Source organism: Mixophyes fleayi, chromosome 2 (assembly GCF_038048845.1).
Source record: "Mixophyes fleayi isolate aMixFle1 chromosome 2, aMixFle1.hap1, whole genome shotgun sequence".
NCBI classification, from domain to species: Eukaryota; Metazoa; Chordata; class Amphibia; order Anura; family Limnodynastidae; genus Mixophyes; species Mixophyes fleayi.
In genome coordinates this window covers 218,616,190-218,635,067 of record NC_134403.1, presented here as the reverse complement: position 1 = coordinate 218,635,067, position 18,878 = coordinate 218,616,190, and the positions used below count along the sequence as shown (strand labels likewise).

Sequence of the window (18,878 nt, the reverse complement as noted above, 5' to 3'; positions counted from 1 at the left end):
TGCACTAATACTCCATTTTTTGGATGTAGAATGGTAGTGTTAACTGTATTTAATCTAGTGGCATGCAATTTGGCCACAAACATGAGAAAAGGCATACTGTATAGCGCTGTGTAAGACACAGGGAAAGAAAGGTGGTCTCATTGGCAATTATACACATCTAGAGGCTTACATGATTAAATTGTTAATGATTGTCTGGGTAAACCATCAAGCATTGGGGCCTTACAATTTGGTAATGGGACAGAGCTGCACATTACCAACTCAAAAAATACTTATCTCACCTGGTTTTACCTCTACAGTAGCTCTGTCACTGTCACTCTCTCCTTTGGCATCAGTCACCTTCAAGTGATAGGTGTAGGTCCCTTCAACGAGGTTAGAGAGAAACAGGACTGCCTGATGATCAGAGTTATTCAATACTTCCTGTAAAGGAGGAACCTTAGTGAACTTTTAATTAATGCCACCACATCTGATAACCAAACATCTTGTCACCTTTTCCAGTCACTGCAATGTTATCCTCCTTCAGGTTTCAGTTGACATTAACCAATAAACAATGCAGTATAACCAATGTGTGATTTATAAACTGTGCTTTAACACTAATCTTTTTACAAATAATTCCTGCAATTTAGAGTTGGAGAAAGCAGAATCGGATAGCAGTGCAAATATTTTTACTTAAATATATCTGGTTAAAAGCTCTGGATAAATTTAAAAAAGTATGTAACTACTTTTTATTCACAATCACTTAAAACAAAAAGCAAAAAAAGAATTGTGCAATGTGCTGTAAAGAATTGTAGTAATTTAGAACCAAATCTTTGAAATATTTTGATATGATTGCATTATGAAAATCAATTATTTTATTATTTAATTTTAAATGCATCTCTACATTCGTGTGTATATTTACATAACAACAAAAAGATGCAAATGCTTAACACAATATATGTGAAGAGCCTGAGAATGTGGCATTAACAGCAGGCCCGCTCCCATTAGGCAAGGTTAGGCAATTGGCTAGGGCGCCGGGACCTGCAGGGCGCCTCGAAATTAAAAAAAAAACGGAAATCCACGGGGAGGAGAGGAGGGAAGGGGCTATTGAATCTTACCTGCATGAAGCTGCTCCTCTCTGCTCTGTCTTCTCCCCTCCGCTCACTGACAGTGACAGGCCGTGATGATGATGTCGTCATCATCACGGCCCGACAGTGTCTGTGAGTGGAGGGGAGAAGACAGAGCAGAGAGGAGCAGCTTCATGCAGGTAAGTTAAAGAAAGACATGGGGAGGGGTGGGGAGGGAAGCGCAGCGGCGGTTTTCACACTGTGCCTAGGGCGCCAAGGACCCTAGCACCGGCGCTGATTAACAGTGCACACATTTTTGATCTACAACAGGCTAGATACCACTCTCAAGCCCGAGTCTGTTCTTCACAAGCAAACACACACACACACATATATATTAGTACTTGATATAAATAAGCATGATTAATAATTATTAAAATGATGCAGTCTAAATAGTTCATACTATAGACACTGCTCACCCCAGCTGCCGGGCTGCGTTCATCCCGCACCCACTGGTAGCTGACGATTCCTTTATCATCCAAAGATTTTGTGCCATCCAGTTCTGCAGTGTTGATTGGTAGAGTAATGACAACATTTCCTGCAACCTTTGCCACTGGTGGCTTGTTGATTTCTGTGTTAGGGAGTGAAAAGAGACGTTCAGTAGAGTTTTGGGCTGAAACACACAACTGCCTTGTCAAATATTTTCCATGTTTACCAAAGCTATTTTCAACCTCTTAATTTTTATAGAGAAACGTTTCCGTATGAAGAGGTGGTTTTAAGTCCACAATCAGGTGGATAGTACATCCCCCATTCACTAACTATTCTGTGTTCCACTATTTATGGAATATAATGCTTATCTTTATTTGAAGTCATAAATGGACCTCAAACAGCATAAAAATCTGCAAATAGATGCTTAGAATCTCTCTTGACTTCACAGCGTTGACGAATACGCTATTTATTTTGTTTACTTTGTAGACCATTTAAATATCATGTTCTCCCTCTGTTGGGACTTATCTCTCTATTATCTATCCCAACTACAATTTAGCATCAACAGAATTTTTCCTTTTTAAATGTCACTAAGCATGTGTTCCATCAAGCTAAAATTAATGATTTTTTTGCATGCTAACAGAAGCCAAGTTAATTAGGTCTAATTGGTTGAAAACTCACCTTCCTTCACAATTACGCTAACCGTCATCTGGTTCTGCAAGTCTCGCTCATCCTTAACCGTCAGGGTAAACTCATACTTCCCAACCTGCAGGCCAGTTACTGTTGCAATGCTACCATTGGAATTCTCAATTTTCACTCCATCTGGCCCCCTAAGTCAAGAGTTCAGAAATGATCAGTGGTGCCACCATCGAATACTTCTTACAACGCAAAGTCTCAGATCACATCATATAAAAAAATATATGAAATAGGCAAATTTTCCCTAATTTTCTATATTGTTAAGATTTCCTTTAATAGCAGTAAAACATATTTTTGCAAGCACCATCCCAAGGGCGATAGAACAAGGATTTTTTGGAATCAAAAGTAAAACGGTATTATTTAATATAGTCAAAGGAAAAGTGACTGAAATGTGGTTTAGGGTAAGTGGAAGGTATGAGGGGTATTTTGGGGTAAATTGAGTTATAAAGGACTTATGAGGGTGTTTTGGGGAAATGGGCATTGTGGGAGGGGGGGGGGGGAGTCTAAAGGGCATTTTGGGTGAATGGGAGTGTGAGTTACGTGAGTGACATGCAGGGAAATCTAAGTGGTGTTTTGAAGTGCATGTGAGATCTATTCTAAGGGCATGTAGTGTCTTTCTTTCATTCACTATATTGATTTAATATATTACTTAGATTAAGGGTTATATATGTGGCTCTTTTGAAGGTTAGAGGGCCGAACATGTAACCCTTGAAGGGTATCAGGTTTCCATCAATGCATTAGGTATTATTGAATAATCTGATGCAGAGGTGCGCTGTAACCCATAGTAACTAACCGAAATATCAGCTTTTAGCTGTCTAGTGAAGTAAGACTAATGAAAGCGGTTATATGGTTGCTATGCAATACACAATTCACTTGCGTATTATGTTTATAATGCAAAACACATCTAGATATGAAAACTACCAACTTGTTCACTATAACAGAACTTTACATTATATAATTATAGCTCAAAACAATAAAATTTATTTCACAATTTTAAGTATGCTCTACAACAACATTTTGCGTTCTTTGCGTTGAACATAGATACACACCGTGTTTTTTCCCAAAGATAAGAGGCAATCTTCTGATCATCAGTGCTCCGGCTGCCATCCAAAATTGTGCTGTCTACTGGAAGGGTGAGCTCTTTGTCTGGTCCAGCATCAGCCTGAGGAGGCTTATTGTTTTCTAAAACCATAGGAAAGGATGTTGACAACAATAATAATAATAAAAAAAAAATCAATCCAACCTTTCAATCTCAAGCTCCACTATTGGTCTTACCAGGCTGGACAATGACTGTCACCTCGCTGGTAGACTGCTGTCCTGCAGAGTCTGTCACGGTGAGCTGAAATGTGTAGTCTCCTTCTTGAAGTGCCGAAAGCTGAAGAGTTGATGTTCTGACTCCCTGCAAGGACCAGACATTTTATTGTTATTTGTCTTTTTTATTTTTGTAGAGAAAATTGTGAGTGCACTGATCATGGCACCTTCAGTTTTAGCCAATATGTCAATAGGAATATCGGGTCATGTGTTCTCCTCCATTTAATTTTCCTATACTGAACTTCATACAATAAGCAAGTTTCCTGAGGGGGTATTTATCATATGTCACACAGAACAGGTAGATGTACAATAATATTGAAAGGTGCACAGTTCATGTCTAGTGTTAATTGCATGATTTTATGGGAAAACACTGAATGTGTTCATAGCAGATGTGGAAACTAAAAAATAATTTGAAACACTTTAGAAAAAAATATCTGTCATGAAAATAGTGTGAACGCATGTAAATAAAAGTACTTCTCAGAAGCAGTGATCTCCCCATAAAATGTTGCCAGCCGGGTGGCATTAAGAAGTATTCGGGTGGGGGCAGTTGTAATACTTTGCAATAATATTGGAAAAATTGTGGAGGTTATTGCCCACACCTGCCAGAACTGGTCAGATTGGTGGTCAGTGGTCTAACAAACACTGCTGACTGTAGTGCTCACATAGTGCCTGTTCTAATAGGATAAGTAATGGTTTATTCTATTATAATAGGACTCTGCTGGGCTCCAAGAGCTGGGTGGCAAGTAAAAAGAGCCAGATGGAGCACCTGGGAAATAGGTGCTGGGGAGAACACTGAGAAGTAAGTGTCATTGTTATTTAAAACAACTTTAGATACAGGTAAGCAAATGTGTCTATGTACTCCAGACTCTCCTGGGGTAGAGTTCTTCATCAAACTGCACCTTGCTACTAAAAAGGCTTTCACAATTGATTGCAAGTTAATAAAATAACACATTTTTAAATATCTTAAAATACATTTTAGAAAGGTACTGAATCTCATGGGACATTTATCTATGAATATTAGAAAATTCCTTCATATATTTGCTAAACTTGTACCTTAGGGTTAGTAGTATTTTTCAAATGAACAGGAGATGAGTAGACCTGGTAGTCTAATTATTTACAAATAAAGTGTTTGGGGTTGTTTTAGTTTCACCTTGTCCAACGGCTCTTACGTGTTCAATTGTGTAATGTAAATAAATTGTGCATTTAACTGACTGAAACAGAACATCTCATCAGAGCTGTTTGTAATTATATACCCTCAAAATTAAATTATTCAAGAGAAAGAGGGTATTAAAAAAGCAAATGCACAAACCTGCAGGGTAGACTGCAATGCTTACAATGCTACCCTGCGAATGCGGTACTGCCTTGTTAGAAGGAGACTTTATATGGAGTGGGATGTACAAGCTAGACTGCACATATTCCCTTCAAATAGCATAAAAAATCCACCTTGACATGAATTTGAATGAGCAAGCTATGCCCTTCCCTAGATCATTGAAGATGACCAAGACAGAGACCAAACCACTTAAGGAGCACTTTTTGCCTACATGTAAGTATGCAAGGTTCAAATTACATCTGAAAGGTGTGGAGTTTTTAACTCTCAGAAGATGAAGGTCAGAATTAAGACACCACAGTTTCCTGCAAAATACAGTATAAGGTGCGCCAGGGGAATAAGCTAAAAGTAAGCCTATAATAAATATGGCAGATAACATAAAATAAAACAATACTTTTTAGCACATTACATGTGCTATCTAGTTTACAAAGTCACAGTGTCTGGCAAATTGATAAAAAACAAAGTAAAAATAAGAATAAGAGTCACTAATAACAACAATAATAACAAACAGATAGCTTTCACTATAATCACATTTCAACAATCCTAATGAAAAAGTCTTAAAATCAGAAAATAGCGGACATATCTTAAAAAACGTAGTGTGCACACTCAATCATCAATCCACGAGGTAAATTGGTATAATTAATATATTCATAAAGTCTGTATTGAAATGACTTGTTTGTAAAAAAAAAAACCTGAATGAAGTGAGTGGCCAGTTCACTTGTTAGTTAGATGTAAACATATACGTTTAATATCCAAAGCAGACTTCCAAAATCAAACACAAAAACAGACTTGCATGTAATTAGTTAATGGATAAGTTCTCTTGAGTGATCCCACCAAATTGATAGGAGTTAGCTGTTAAGGAAACTCTCCCTCTCAGAAGATGACACAGCTGGATAGATTTCCATACTCCAAATTGCTCTGTATTAGTATTCTCGTGAATGTAGCATGCTCCCAGCAGCAGGAGCTAGATATATCTGAAAGCAGGCATGTGGGCTGTTGGGGAAGGCTCCCTCCCTCTAGTAATCACACAGCAAGATGGGATTTCCACAGCCAGACCTTTGATCACATAGGTGAGTTGGAGCTCTCAGTAAAGAAGAAAATAGGAAATCTTTTCCAAATGAATGATGGTTATTGGTGTATAAAAGATGCCAAACTTGACTGGTATAGAATAAGCAATAAACTGACGCGTTTTGTCAGCTCTAGACTGATTTTTTTCAAAGATATTTGATGGTCTCTCCTGGATATCTATTTATATTAGCAGTCCATTGTTATTTGTGTGAACAGCTGTGGTAATTAATCAGTCTAGCATGAATTTGCGTGAGCCAGCTATGGCCTTCCTTAGATCATTGAAGATGACCAAGACAGAGGCCAAACCACTTAAGGAGCACTTTATACCTACATGTGTGTATGTAAGGCTCAAATTACATTTAAAAGTGTGGAGTTTTGAACTCTCAGAAGATGAAGGTCAGAATTAAAACACCACAGTTTCCTGATTAATATGAAATCCGATGACTACATTGGCAAGGAAACTCATGGAAGGAGAAACAAGAGATAGAGCTGTAATTTGGAATGCCCTGTGAGTCAACATAACGGCTTACAGAAATGCCATATCGCACAGCATTGATGATGAGATTGAAGTCCAAAACCAACTGGCAAAAGTTTTGAAATGGTTGTCTGTAGTGTTTTTAAGCCAGATTTGGATTTAGAGTGCTCATTTAGACTTGGGCTTCCGCACTATTATGTAATACACTATGTGCACTTCTTCTACCTAGGGAATGGATATATTACAACAAAACAATTCAGTTGCAACCACCTTCTCACACACCAAAAACCTACACAAGTTTTTTTTGTGGGACAAAAAATAGGCTTGTGTGTTCCCCTTGCCAAAAAGAAATCCAAGAGTAGTCAGAAGACTCTTGTTCCTGATGTTTAGTGGATGCAGCACGGTTTTAACCAAGATACCTTCCTAAACATCAATACTTCCTCAGCAACTTCTGTAGAAACTGAAAGCTGATCCCCTTCCTCTGCATCACCAGCTGTGGAAACCAGTTTTGTACAGTGAGCAAGATGTACACTTAGGTGTACTAGGTTATCATAAGTGAAACTGAATTTAAATGGCACTGGTCCTCTCTTGTTCTTGTGTTGGGAGACAGAGTAGGTACCTTACCTAGAATCTATATGAGAAGTAAGGCTTTCTGACAGCAAGGCAAACAACTGTACTAGCACAATGGTGTACTAGGCTTAAACTAGACCAGGGGCCACATGAACCTATTTAGGGGGTGCAGCATTCTGTTGGTCTGCAGACGGAACCTGGGCACAAGCCAGTCATACAGGGGCAAGCTTTTATAGCTCTACTTAGATTTGTTATTTTTTTCAAGACACCAAAGCATTGTGCCTAAGGTAAATGAATAGAGGATCCCTAATAACACTGCTTCTCATTCTTAGCAAAATGAATGAGCATTTCTTTCACTCATCTAGGACAAGTGAGGGATAGAGAAAAGCCTGCAGTGCAGCATTATTTACTAAAGTTGTGCTATGTTCTTAAGCAGACTGAAAGCTCACTGGCCCATGTTGGAGGACAGAGGAAGTTTCTCATCACACTGTCATCCTTGCAGGAAACCAGCATGACGTGAAGACACTTGCTGACAATGGAAGCCCTAACCTGGTCACTATTCTCTCGCACTGTAACAGCAAGCCCTTCCATCTCTCACCAGTTGAACAATCCAACTAGTGGGTATACTGCCACAACAAAGTATTTTGACATATGAAGCCCATTGCATCAGTTACTTAGGAAGCTTGCTCTGCACACTGTGTACACCGCAGGGATAACATGTGCAACATGTTAAACAACAATGCCTGCTCTGCTTCCCCATAGACAGTAAAAGAGGGAAAAATGCAGATGATTTCCTTGGAGGTAAAAGACCTCCTGCCTCTACAGTGTCACAATATGGGTGTCAAGCAAAGTCTAATCATAAAAGAAAGACAAGACCAAACATAATAATAATGAAATCAGAATAAATATAACACAAACGGACAGACTCCAAGCTAACTGCCATCCATGCTAAGTGCACTTAACGCTTTCCCGTGGTAAAAGAGGGGAAGGGGTCTGCTTTTTTTCCTTAATAATCTCCTAAGTCTTGGTCCTAATGAGCCTGTGTCCCTTGGTTACTGAATGAGAACATGATATTTTTGGTAAAAATTAAAAGAACTGCTTTATTAGGAGAACTGCACTCTATTATCAATGTTTCCCCCACATGTACCAGTCAGATGAGGCACCGTTCATGGGACTACACGATTACTTTAAATAAGATAGCTGCAGATTCCTCAAAATCACCATTGGTGTCAGCATGGGAAGCTTTCCGTCTCCAAGGTGTTCCATATCTGGAACAAGGAAGTAATTGAACTTACAGTTCAAGCTACAACTTGTTGGAATGAAACCATGGCTGTCCAATTAAAAGCAGCAGTTAACGTCCAGATATGGGAGTCTTTTGAGGCTGAAAGCTTACCCATATGGCTGACCCAAACAGTGATTTTGGGAGATCCACAGGCATCTTATTTAACGTACAGGTGGGGTTTCTAAAAGAATGACCTAACCTAACTGGTAAATGTGAGGAATCACCAATTATGGATTCTCTAAAGGTGGAAAACCCCGCTCAGGACAGTACCTTCATACAGGAGGATAAAATTCTGAAGACCAAACAAGCTTTGTTTTTGCATTGTAATTAGCATGTAATTAAATTTTATGTATAAAAAAAATGATACCCTGCATTAAGCTATATGTTGGGTATAGGGTGTTGAGTCTAACATGTAGTATCCTCCCTGTTTGGTACCTAAAACTATCATAGGATCTGGACCACTGGCTTGATTCCCTTCACGCAGTCATTTTAACTTCTCTCCAAAGTACACCTTCCTCTACCTTTAAGATGGTTTGTTGAGCTTTAAATCTTTGCTCAATATTATAAACCACATCTTTATGTGTTATAAATATATGACATTTTTTCCAGAACGAACACTATATTGCACTTGAGCTGGTTAACTCCACACTATTTTAAAAAAGCGTGTAGAAATGACATTCATGCTTTCCTAAGAGTCAATGACAGCCAGTGTATTCAGAAAAGGTGCCAGGAACCTTTTCATTCAGATCCTGGTCCCCCGATTAGAGCACATAGCGTTCAAAATGAATGACATGTGCTACATACTTATCTAGACAGTTAATTCTATGACATCACGGCAGTGGACAAAAGGCATCCCAAGATAATGTGAATCTATTAGATGCTGTTTACATTGAATCCTGTAGCACAGACTAAGAAAATATAGACCTTTTTATTTAAAGTTAGGCAATTGCTTCAAATTTAAAATAACCTATACAAATTCATTATCAATATGCCCAGGTGAGCTAGCAGATTACAATGTGTAATTTACAAAAAGCAGAATCGGTAAAAAAAATATTAAAAAAAATACTATTATAACGGGTTAAAAAATTACTAAAAATATTTGTATGTTACTATTTTACAGACAACAACCTACAAAGAAAAAAAATATTGGAAGACTGTGCTATGCCTGCAGTATTACGTAGAAGGCTCATTTTATCTCACCTGCATTTCCATAACTTTCCCTTTGCTGCTGGGACTCAGAGACCATTCATAGCTGACGATACCATGATCATCGGTACTCAGATTTCCATACAAGACAATAAAGTTTTTGGGTAGTGTAATAACTTGGTTGGCTCCTGCATTTGCCACAGGAGGGTAGTCGACAGCCTTGCTTACTGTCAGGTTAGCAGTTGTAGAATTTTTGGCACCATCCGAGTCTACAACGGTCAACCTGTTAAAAAATACAAATGCAGAGTAAGCAAATAAAGAATTTACCTATGTAATAATAAAAGCATCAGTTTTATGACTAGAGAATTGAAAAGCTATACACAGAGGATTGAGATGGTAGTAGAATGCATTCATTACAGTTCATGTCTATAATAAAATACATTCAATAATTTTAGACAATGCAAATCCATAGATAATGTACTAGGCAGGCTGCTGTGTTATTAAAAACAACAATCAATTGTCATATTTAAGTGCTAATTAACCTTCCAGCTAATAAAAGAAATGGATTGTCGCCCCGGGCCCGGACGGCCTCACGGCCATATATTACAAAAAGTTGCTCCCTGTCCTCTCACCCATGCTTCTAGATCTTTTCAACTCTATCCTCAAGGGCCGAAAGTTTGACAGCGCCACCACCAGAGCTAATATAGTGGTGATCCCGAAAGAGGGAAAGGATCCTAGTCTGTGTGCAAGTTATCGCCCAATATCATTACTAAACACAGACTTAAAACTCTTCGCTAAGATTTAAGCAAATCGTTTGGCCGATGTGATCTCCTCCTTGGTCCACCCCAACCAGGTGGGGTTCATTCCCAATCGCCAGGCAGCCGATAATACAAGGAAAATCATCAACTTAATCCATGCTTCAAATAAGCTTAAAACTCCGGCTCTGGTGCTCGCGCTTGACGCTGAAAAAGCCTTTGACCGGGTTTCATGGCCCTTCATGCGCGAGGTTCTAAAAATTTTAAACATTCAAGGTCCCTTTCTCAATGGAATCGCCTCGCTCTATTTCAACCCCTCAGCAACAGTCCTGGCTAATGGATGTGCTTCTGCGGCATTCTCAATTCGGAATGGCACCAGACAGGGATGCCCCTTCTCTCCCCTCCTCTTTGCCCTAATGATGGAACCTCTGGCCTCTAGAATTCGCCTCAACCCCAATATCTCTGGTATATCCACAGGTTTAAGATCGGCTAAACTAGCCTTGTACGCAGACGAAGTCCTTCTAACCCTTACAAACCCTCATGTCTCTGTCCCATCTGTTTTTGCTGAAATTAACGAGTACGGTCTCCTTTCAAATTTTAAAATCAACTCCGATAAGACTGAAGCTCTAGCCCTTAATCTCCCTTCGAACACCCAAACTCACTTGCAAGACACCTTCAAATTTCACTGGCAGCCACATCACATTAAATACTTAGGTGTCAATCTCACCAAAACATATGGTCGTCTGTTTTCGGCCAACTTCCCCCCACTAGTATCTGTCCTGAAGCATGATCTAAAGTCCTGGTCCCCAAAGTATATTTCTTGGATTGGTAGAGTGGCCTCAGTTAAGGTGAATATTCTACCAAGGATTACCTCTTCCAGACCCTCCCTGTACGAGTCCCATCACTTTTTCTTAAAGATCTTCAGGCAAGCATCTCACAATTTATATGGTCCGGCAGACGTCCTAGAGTTTGCCTCAAAGTTCTCTTTCGTCACGCCCGTAACGGCGGATTGGGGCTACCGTGCCTCCATAAATACTACCTGGCGTCACACCTCACCCAAGCCGTTCTCTCTCATTCTCCCCCCCAAACTAGGCTTTGGGTTGACACAGAGGCTGACCTCCTCCAGATGCTATCCCCCAGTATTTTGTTCTGGCTAGATCCTAAGGACCTTCCCCCTCTGCACACCCTCCCCCCAACAGTTCATTTCTCTATAGAAATATGGAGATATTGCACCCGCACTTTTAAACTCTTGTCTAATTCCAAGCAGATGTTCCCTCTGTGGCATAACCCCTCTTTCCATCCAGGGGTCAATCCTAAATCTTTCTCCCAATGGACAAAACGGAATATTTTGTTTCTTTCCGATATTGTCCCTATGGGTTTTTTCCCGAACTTTGCTGATCTCCGTAGGCGTTTCCATCTCTCGTCCTCCGTATTTTATCAATATCTTCAAATTCGTCACATTTTCTCCACCTTAACAGACCCTCGTACTCCTCACAATCCCTCCCCCCTAGAAACCTTCTGTAAAAACAAGACGTCTTCTAAAGGTTTAATATCTACTTTCTATTCTATACTATTGAATCATAATTTGCCTGACAAGGAGGCTCATGAGCTCCGCTGGGAGGAGGAGATGGCTGAATCTTTGGATCCTGAGGAATGGATGGAGATTCGCGAGGCAGTCGCCAAATCCTCCATCTGTACACATATAAAAGAAAACTCCTACAAACTCTTGTTCCGTTGGTATTTAGTCCCATCCAGACTGAAAACAATCTATGCGGCAACCTCTGACCTCTGCTGGCGCAACTGTGGCCAGCGTGGCTCCCTGTCCCACATCTGGTGGAGCTGCCCAAAAATCATCCCCTTCTGGAAGGAGGTAGCTGGCCTTATTTATAAAGTATCTAATCTAAGATCTCCATTCCATCTTTCTTACTTTCTCCTCCCTCGACTACCTCCTGACATCCACAAAATTATGTGGTTACTCCCGGGCCATATCCTGACCGCAGCCAGATGCTTAGTAGCCAAGAAATGGAAACAATCAGAGAGCCCTTCTGTTTCGGAAGTAATTCAAAGTGTTTGGCAAATACATAACCTAGAGCACATGACTAGTGTAGTTAATGATCGCCCTTATAAATTTCTCTCCACATGGCATAGGTGGCAAGATTACTTCTCTGCTACACATTCACCTTCTTGAAAAATGAAAATAACGATACTTTAGTAATTGTTTGAGCTGAGTCTCACTAGGTCCTGCTTCCCCTTCCTTCTTCTTTGTTCTTCCCCCTACTAACATACCCCCCCCCCCCCCTACAAACTGTGTCCTCTCTGCTTTCCACTTCTATTATTTCCTCTCCCTCTCTCCATTTTCCCTTTTTGGTACTCCGGATATCTCATAACCATAACTCTTGACTCTCGTTTACCTGCATATTCTCATAATCTTGAGGACCACCGCGTTTGTGGTGGTTCTGAGTTCTTTACCTCACCTGTTTTACAAACTCTCGATGTTAATACTGTTATGAATTGTATGATCATAACATATGCTGTACCGTTTATTTTTGACAAAAATCTGAATAAAAATATATAAAAAAAAAAAAAAGAAATGGATTGTCGCCACCTAAAAGGCAATTTATGAATGAAACAAAATTACCAGCGCTATAGTGGTTCACAGCAAATAGCAGGTAATATAAACAATAATAAGCACATAAGCAATATATACAACTATGTAAATAAAATATTTTTTTACTTGATATTGAGGTATACATTATTACTTTACCACAATTTACACTCTAAGTAATAAAAACTTCCATTTATTAGTGCATAATATAATAACTGCATACAACAGCCCACAAATGTCCCAATCAATAAATAGACATGCTCCAGAAATCTTGGGAATTAATTCCTTGTGTGTATACTGTGGGAAGCCTTTATAAACACACATTTTTCTACAGATTACATGTGTGCACAAACAGCCTTTATATATCCAGTCAGCAAAGTATGAGTATTTCTATATATAACATTAAAATAGATTTATTACATTTTTATATTTGTATATTACATATATCTGATTACGGATTATGTCACCTATTTCCTATGTTATTAAAATTCTGGTGGTAAACATTCAGAAATAAGAGACATGTTGTGCCAGCATTGAACATACAAAAGCAAAATCTTTTAAGACGAAAATATGGCTGTCAAAAGTTGCTGGCTGGACGGTTGATCTTCCAAAAATCGCTTAAAACATGTCTAGTGTGTATGCATGAATTGTCCGACCGTTCAGTCATAGATACAATCATCGTAGATAACACATTGGTTGGAAAAAATTCTCAAGTTTGTACCTAGCCTTAACTGAAGAGCTATGTGTGCCAACCAAGAAATATACCCCATCAGAAATTAATATATTGACCATCATCCGACATAATGTTAAAGGATAAACCAAATCCTTCTTCCTTGTCTCAGAAATGAACCCAGCATGAACCAGAGCTGAAAATCAATCACTACAAGCTTAAAAACACAAACTTTCAACAAGGGCAAATTTTGGCCTCTGAAAAGACAAACTGCCAACATTCAAAAGTATAGCAGGAAGAACAATATTACGATAAAAATCTAAAACCCAGATTACCTCTTTTCAGCAATATCCAGGCAGACCACCACACAGGAGGACATATTTTGACAAAGTCCATAGAGCTCTTAAAGAGAGCCGAGCCAATTCTCATTCACCTAGGTCAGTGGTTCCCAAACTTTTGCAGTTCGTGGCACCCTTACAGTCTCCATAAATTTTTCAAGGCACCCCTTCAAAAAAATTACAGAGCATTCCCTTTTTATAAGCAGTTGGGTCAAAAAAACGTAATAAGTATTTAGGTCAGAACAGAAATAATTATTTAGTAGTATGCAAAAATTATACACATAAATCCAAGGGAAAAGAATATTTTTATATATTTTTTCAATTATATTTCTGTCAAAGAATAATTTACAGCTAACTCATACTGTGCCCCTTCTGCATCTCCACCCACTCTGTGCCCCCTCTGCATCTTCACCCACTCTGTGCCCCCTCTGCATCTCCACCCACTCTGTGCCCCCTCTGCATCTCCACCCACTCTGTGCCCCCTCTGCATCTCCACCCACTCTGTGCCCCCTCTGCATCTCCCCTCACTCTGTGCCCCCTCTGCATCTCCCCTCACTCTGTGCCCCCTCTGCATCTCCCCTCACTCTGTGCCCCCTCTGCATCTCCCCTCACTCTGTGCCCCCTCTGCATCTCCCCTCACTATGTGCCCCCTCTGCATCCCGGGGGCCAAGAAGATAAAAAAAACAAAAAAACTTACCAATCCGGTGGCGCCCGGAACCCAGCATCCTCCTCTCTCCTGCTGCTTCTTACTGAATGTCGGGCGTGACGTCATCACGCCTGACATTCAGTGACACGCTGCAGGAGAGAGGAGGATGCTGGGTCCCGGGCACCACAGGATTGGTAAGTTTTTTGTTGTTTTTTTTTTGTTCTTCTCTTCCCGGCCAGCACTGTGGCACCCCTAGGAGCCGTGTCACACCCCTTGGGAACTGCCGGTACATTATGGGCCCGATTTAGAGTTAAATTTAAAAATTTTGACTTTTGCATACTCGCAAACATCTATAAACTTCTGAAAATATCCCTAACTCTGTAGAGCTCCTGGAACCTGATCTAAAAGGCCTGGGTCTTGGTATTCCTAGAAAGCCCTAATCTAAAGATTCCACAAAAACAACAATCTTCAACACAGAAAAGAAATAAAATAAAAAAAAAACCAATACACAACTAGAAGGGTTGGGTACCTTCATCGATGAGGAAAAATCCGACATCGACAAGCCCTCCAACTAAAATCCGAATTTATGGCAAACCGATGTGAAAATAAACAATTACCACCGCAACTAGAAGAAATTCCCTTCAACTGAGACAACTACCACATGCTTGGATTATGAAGATAATAGAAAGCTGAAAAATGTAATTTTAATGAAAGCCTGTCAGCTAACAAACACTGGACAATCAGTGATATTCTTAATGTTTTAGGGGTTCTTTTAATTATGTTTCCTATTACTTTCTCTAGATGCTGTTTTACTAGCCTCTGTTAGTCAAAACAACATTCATCAATATGATTATTTATTACAATAACTAGCAGAGATGCACGATATATTTAGCTTAAAGGACACATGGAGGAGTCACACAATACATATTCTAGAATGGACTACGGTACTTATTTATATCACAAACACTTGAACTTACTCAAATGCTCTCTAAATTGGTTAAATAACCTGATCAGACTATGTACTAGTATATCTCATGATTAAACATCCCAATCTATCCTATAACACACTTTATCTTTACAAAAACGGAATCACTCCCTTTTGACACTACAATTAAATCTGATAGAACTAGTACATAACTTCACATGATAATGGCAATGTCCTACCTACCGTAATCTGGGAAGCCCATTAACCTGCTATAAGGAGTTTCTTCAAACAAAATGTATCACAATAAAAAGAAATAAAAAACACACAAGGAAATGGAATCTTTAATTGACAAAATAAGCTCACTTGAGGCTTTGCAAGAGATTCTGGCACATAGTCATTTATCATAACTGACACTAGGGGGTAAATGTATAAATCTGCGGGTTCTTCAACACCCGCGTGTTCAGCCTCTTCCGCGATTAAATTTCAAGCGGCGCTGCATTGTAAAGGGTTAACTTCCCTTTACAATGCAGCGCCGCTTGAAATTTAATCGCGGAAGAGGCTGAACACGCGGGTGTTGAAGAACCCGCAGATTGATACATTTACCCCTAGATCTGAGCCAAACCCAATGCTAAAAAATAAGCTAGGAAACACCTGGGATATGCAACTGTCAACTCTCTAAATGTAGCAACAACTGCAGCTAGTTAGTAGCTAACTTTGTAACAATATAATAATCCATGTAACGTATACAAGTAGCACTATAAAATAATACACTAGAATATAGTGCTAGAGTATTCAATGCGCAGCACGGTGGCTAAGTGGTTAGCACTTGTGCCTCACAGTGCTGGGGTCATGAGTTCAATTCCCGACCATGGCCTTATCTGTGTGGAGGTTATATGTTCTCCCCGTGTTTGTGTGGGTTTCCTCTGGGTGCTCCGGTTTCCTCCCATACTTCAAAAACATTCTAGTAGATTAATTGGCTGCTATCAAAATTGACCCTAGTCTCTCTCTCTCTCTCTCTCTCTCTCTTTCTCTTTCAGTCTGTGTGTGTATGTTAGGGAATTTAGACTGTAAGCTCCGATGGGGCAGGGACTGATGTGAATGAGTTCTCTGTACAGCTCTGCGGAATCAGTGGCACTATATAAATAAATGAGGATGATGATGATAAACTAATAGAAAAGGGAAGCTATTGACAAACTAGACTACATAAACTGGCAGAATATTGTAATGTATTTGCTGGACTCTCACAATATACATGAAACCAATTATCAAAAAATAATTGCATAATGTAATTAAAGTTCTTTCTACCACAAAAAGTCCAGGACCAGATGGTTTAACTGCATTATTTTAAATAATTATCCTCCAAAATCTAGACAATTTATTCCTGAAATCCTTAAATGTGACTCAGGCCTTCAGGTAGTGACAGAAACCTCTCATCATAAAGGATCAAGAGGAAATTTGGCATATTGTTCAACTGTCCACTGCTTTCCAATGAAAACTGTGATTTGTCTAATCTCAGTTTGAGATGGTCGATTTCACAACATGCAAAACAAATGTCTTAGTAACTCAAATGTCTGTAAATACGTGGCTAAATTTGCAGATATTTAAGCAATACTTGGTTGTTTCTTCACAGATGTTAAAAGTGATAAAAAGGTCTTCAGGTTTCTACAGAAGCATTTTCTGTTGTTCCTGGTAAACCAGAACTACAAGTTGAAATTACTTCAGTTCTGTAAACAAACTGTGAGTAAAGGAAGGCGATTTAATGAATTTTTGCAGTTGTGTGCCAACAGTTGAGTATCTTAAGTTGTGTGAAAAAACAGCTATTCATTTCAAAAGGGATTCCTGTGTAAGCGGTACTTTTATAAACCCAACTGAAATGAATGAACTACTGAAATGAATGGAAAAGTTCAGGTAATAAATAAATCTGAATTCGCCAGCCAATTTACTTACATGCTTTTTTGTTTTATTAAATAAAAAACCTCATAAAGTAATAACTCTAATAATGATGTCAAGTAGACAACAAAAATATGAATTCAATGTAGGGTTTTAAATCTTAAAGACATCAAGATACATTTGCTTGTAAGCCACTAGTGTCAACCCAAACACATGAAATGCATCTGTAATTCTATTGTTATGAATGATGCCTTCAAAATATAGGGCCCCAAAAAAACTATTGAAATGTAATAATGGCATTAATTTTGAAAGGTGTTTAGTTCTGATTTGACCATCTTTTATCAAACCATTAAAATGACCCTACGAAAATAAAAAGAACAGTCAATACTACCGATCTTACACTTTCACACACTGATCCACTTCCCCCAAACAAATCCATCATGAAAAAAGGGACTAAACAGCAAGATAATTTCCTATGCACCCTGAACTAACATATACTATAAGACAGAGAAAGCTGCCAAACTATTTAAAACATTGTGGTCATCGTCTATGACTAGATTAATTTTTAATTAGGGATGGTCTTGTTTGATAAATTTAATCCAAAAGGGCAATGTCGGGCAGGAGGGGGGGGGGGGGGGGCTTGGTTTGTCCACTGCAACAGTATCATCCACTTAGTGCGGAAAATAAATAGTCTATAGAACAACTTTGGATTTCTTCTTGGTACCACTCCAACAGCAAGAAAGCCAAGGATATCTTTCATAAAAGTGTGTGTGTGTGTGTGTGTGTGTGTGTGTGTGTGTGTGTGTGTGTGTGAGAGAGGGGGAAGGGGGTGGGGCACAACAAAATTTAGCACTATCAGGGCATGAACGGGAGGCACAAATGTATGTATTTTCTTCCATGTGGCAACTAAGGTTGAAGGTAGAAGATATTTCATTGTTGCTAATGAGACATCTGGAATAAATAAATTTAAGTGAACTAAATGGTTGCTTAATAATGTGTCTGTGACTTCTTCCCATCCAATGTTTCGTTGTGAGTGAGAGAATGTTAGAAGACCATTTGGCAATGGATAACCCGATATCGCTGGGAAGCTGCTGGTGCAAAAATGCGTACACGTGTGTAACAGGTTTAGGAACAACTGAGCAAGTCCTCCAGTGTTGAAAATTGAACCAACATATGTAGTTAAATGACTGAATAGCAGACTGCATCTGGAGATATTTCAAGAAAAGTCTTTTAGATAGAAATATCACAAACAGCACTCACCTGTGTGATATGTGTATTGCAAAGTGTAAATCACAACAAAACCACCTGACTTACCTCAAAATGAATATTATACCCAAAATGCTATTTCACACTCACTATCTTTGTAAAAAAAAAATGCCACAACAAAGTTATTTTCAACATTTTGTGGGATCTCATCAGTTATCCCCATTTCTTGCCCACTATAATCCACCTTTAAACTATCCAGTTATCACAATTCCCTGTATTTTAGTTATGTAATGTACATAAATTATAAATTTGTTAAGAACACAAAGACCGGACATTATGAAATGGAATTTAATATGACACAATAGTTCTAATACTTAAGGTAACAAGAAAAATAATATTAATAATATGACATACAGTTTAACAATGCACACACTTTTTTTTATTT

At 39.0% G+C, this 18,878-nt stretch overlaps 1 protein-coding gene across 2 annotated transcripts in view; it reads right to left on the bottom strand.

Moving 5' to 3' along the window:
* Positions 1-18,878, bottom strand: part of KIAA0319L (KIAA0319 like) — a 78,876-nt gene that overhangs the window by 10,334 nt on the left and 49,664 nt on the right. For both annotated transcript variants that reach the window (XM_075195481.1, XM_075195480.1), the window contains 6 exons: positions 9,453-9,681; positions 3,495-3,618; positions 3,269-3,401; positions 2,205-2,353; positions 1,517-1,668; positions 279-417 (listed from right to left, as the gene is read on the bottom strand). In XM_075195481.1, the coding sequence (XP_075051582.1) occupies positions 279-417; positions 1,517-1,668; positions 2,205-2,353; positions 3,269-3,401; positions 3,495-3,618; positions 9,453-9,681 (926 nt within the window). The remainder of the gene's footprint in view (positions 1-278; positions 418-1,516; positions 1,669-2,204; positions 2,354-3,268; positions 3,402-3,494; positions 3,619-9,452; positions 9,682-18,878) is intronic.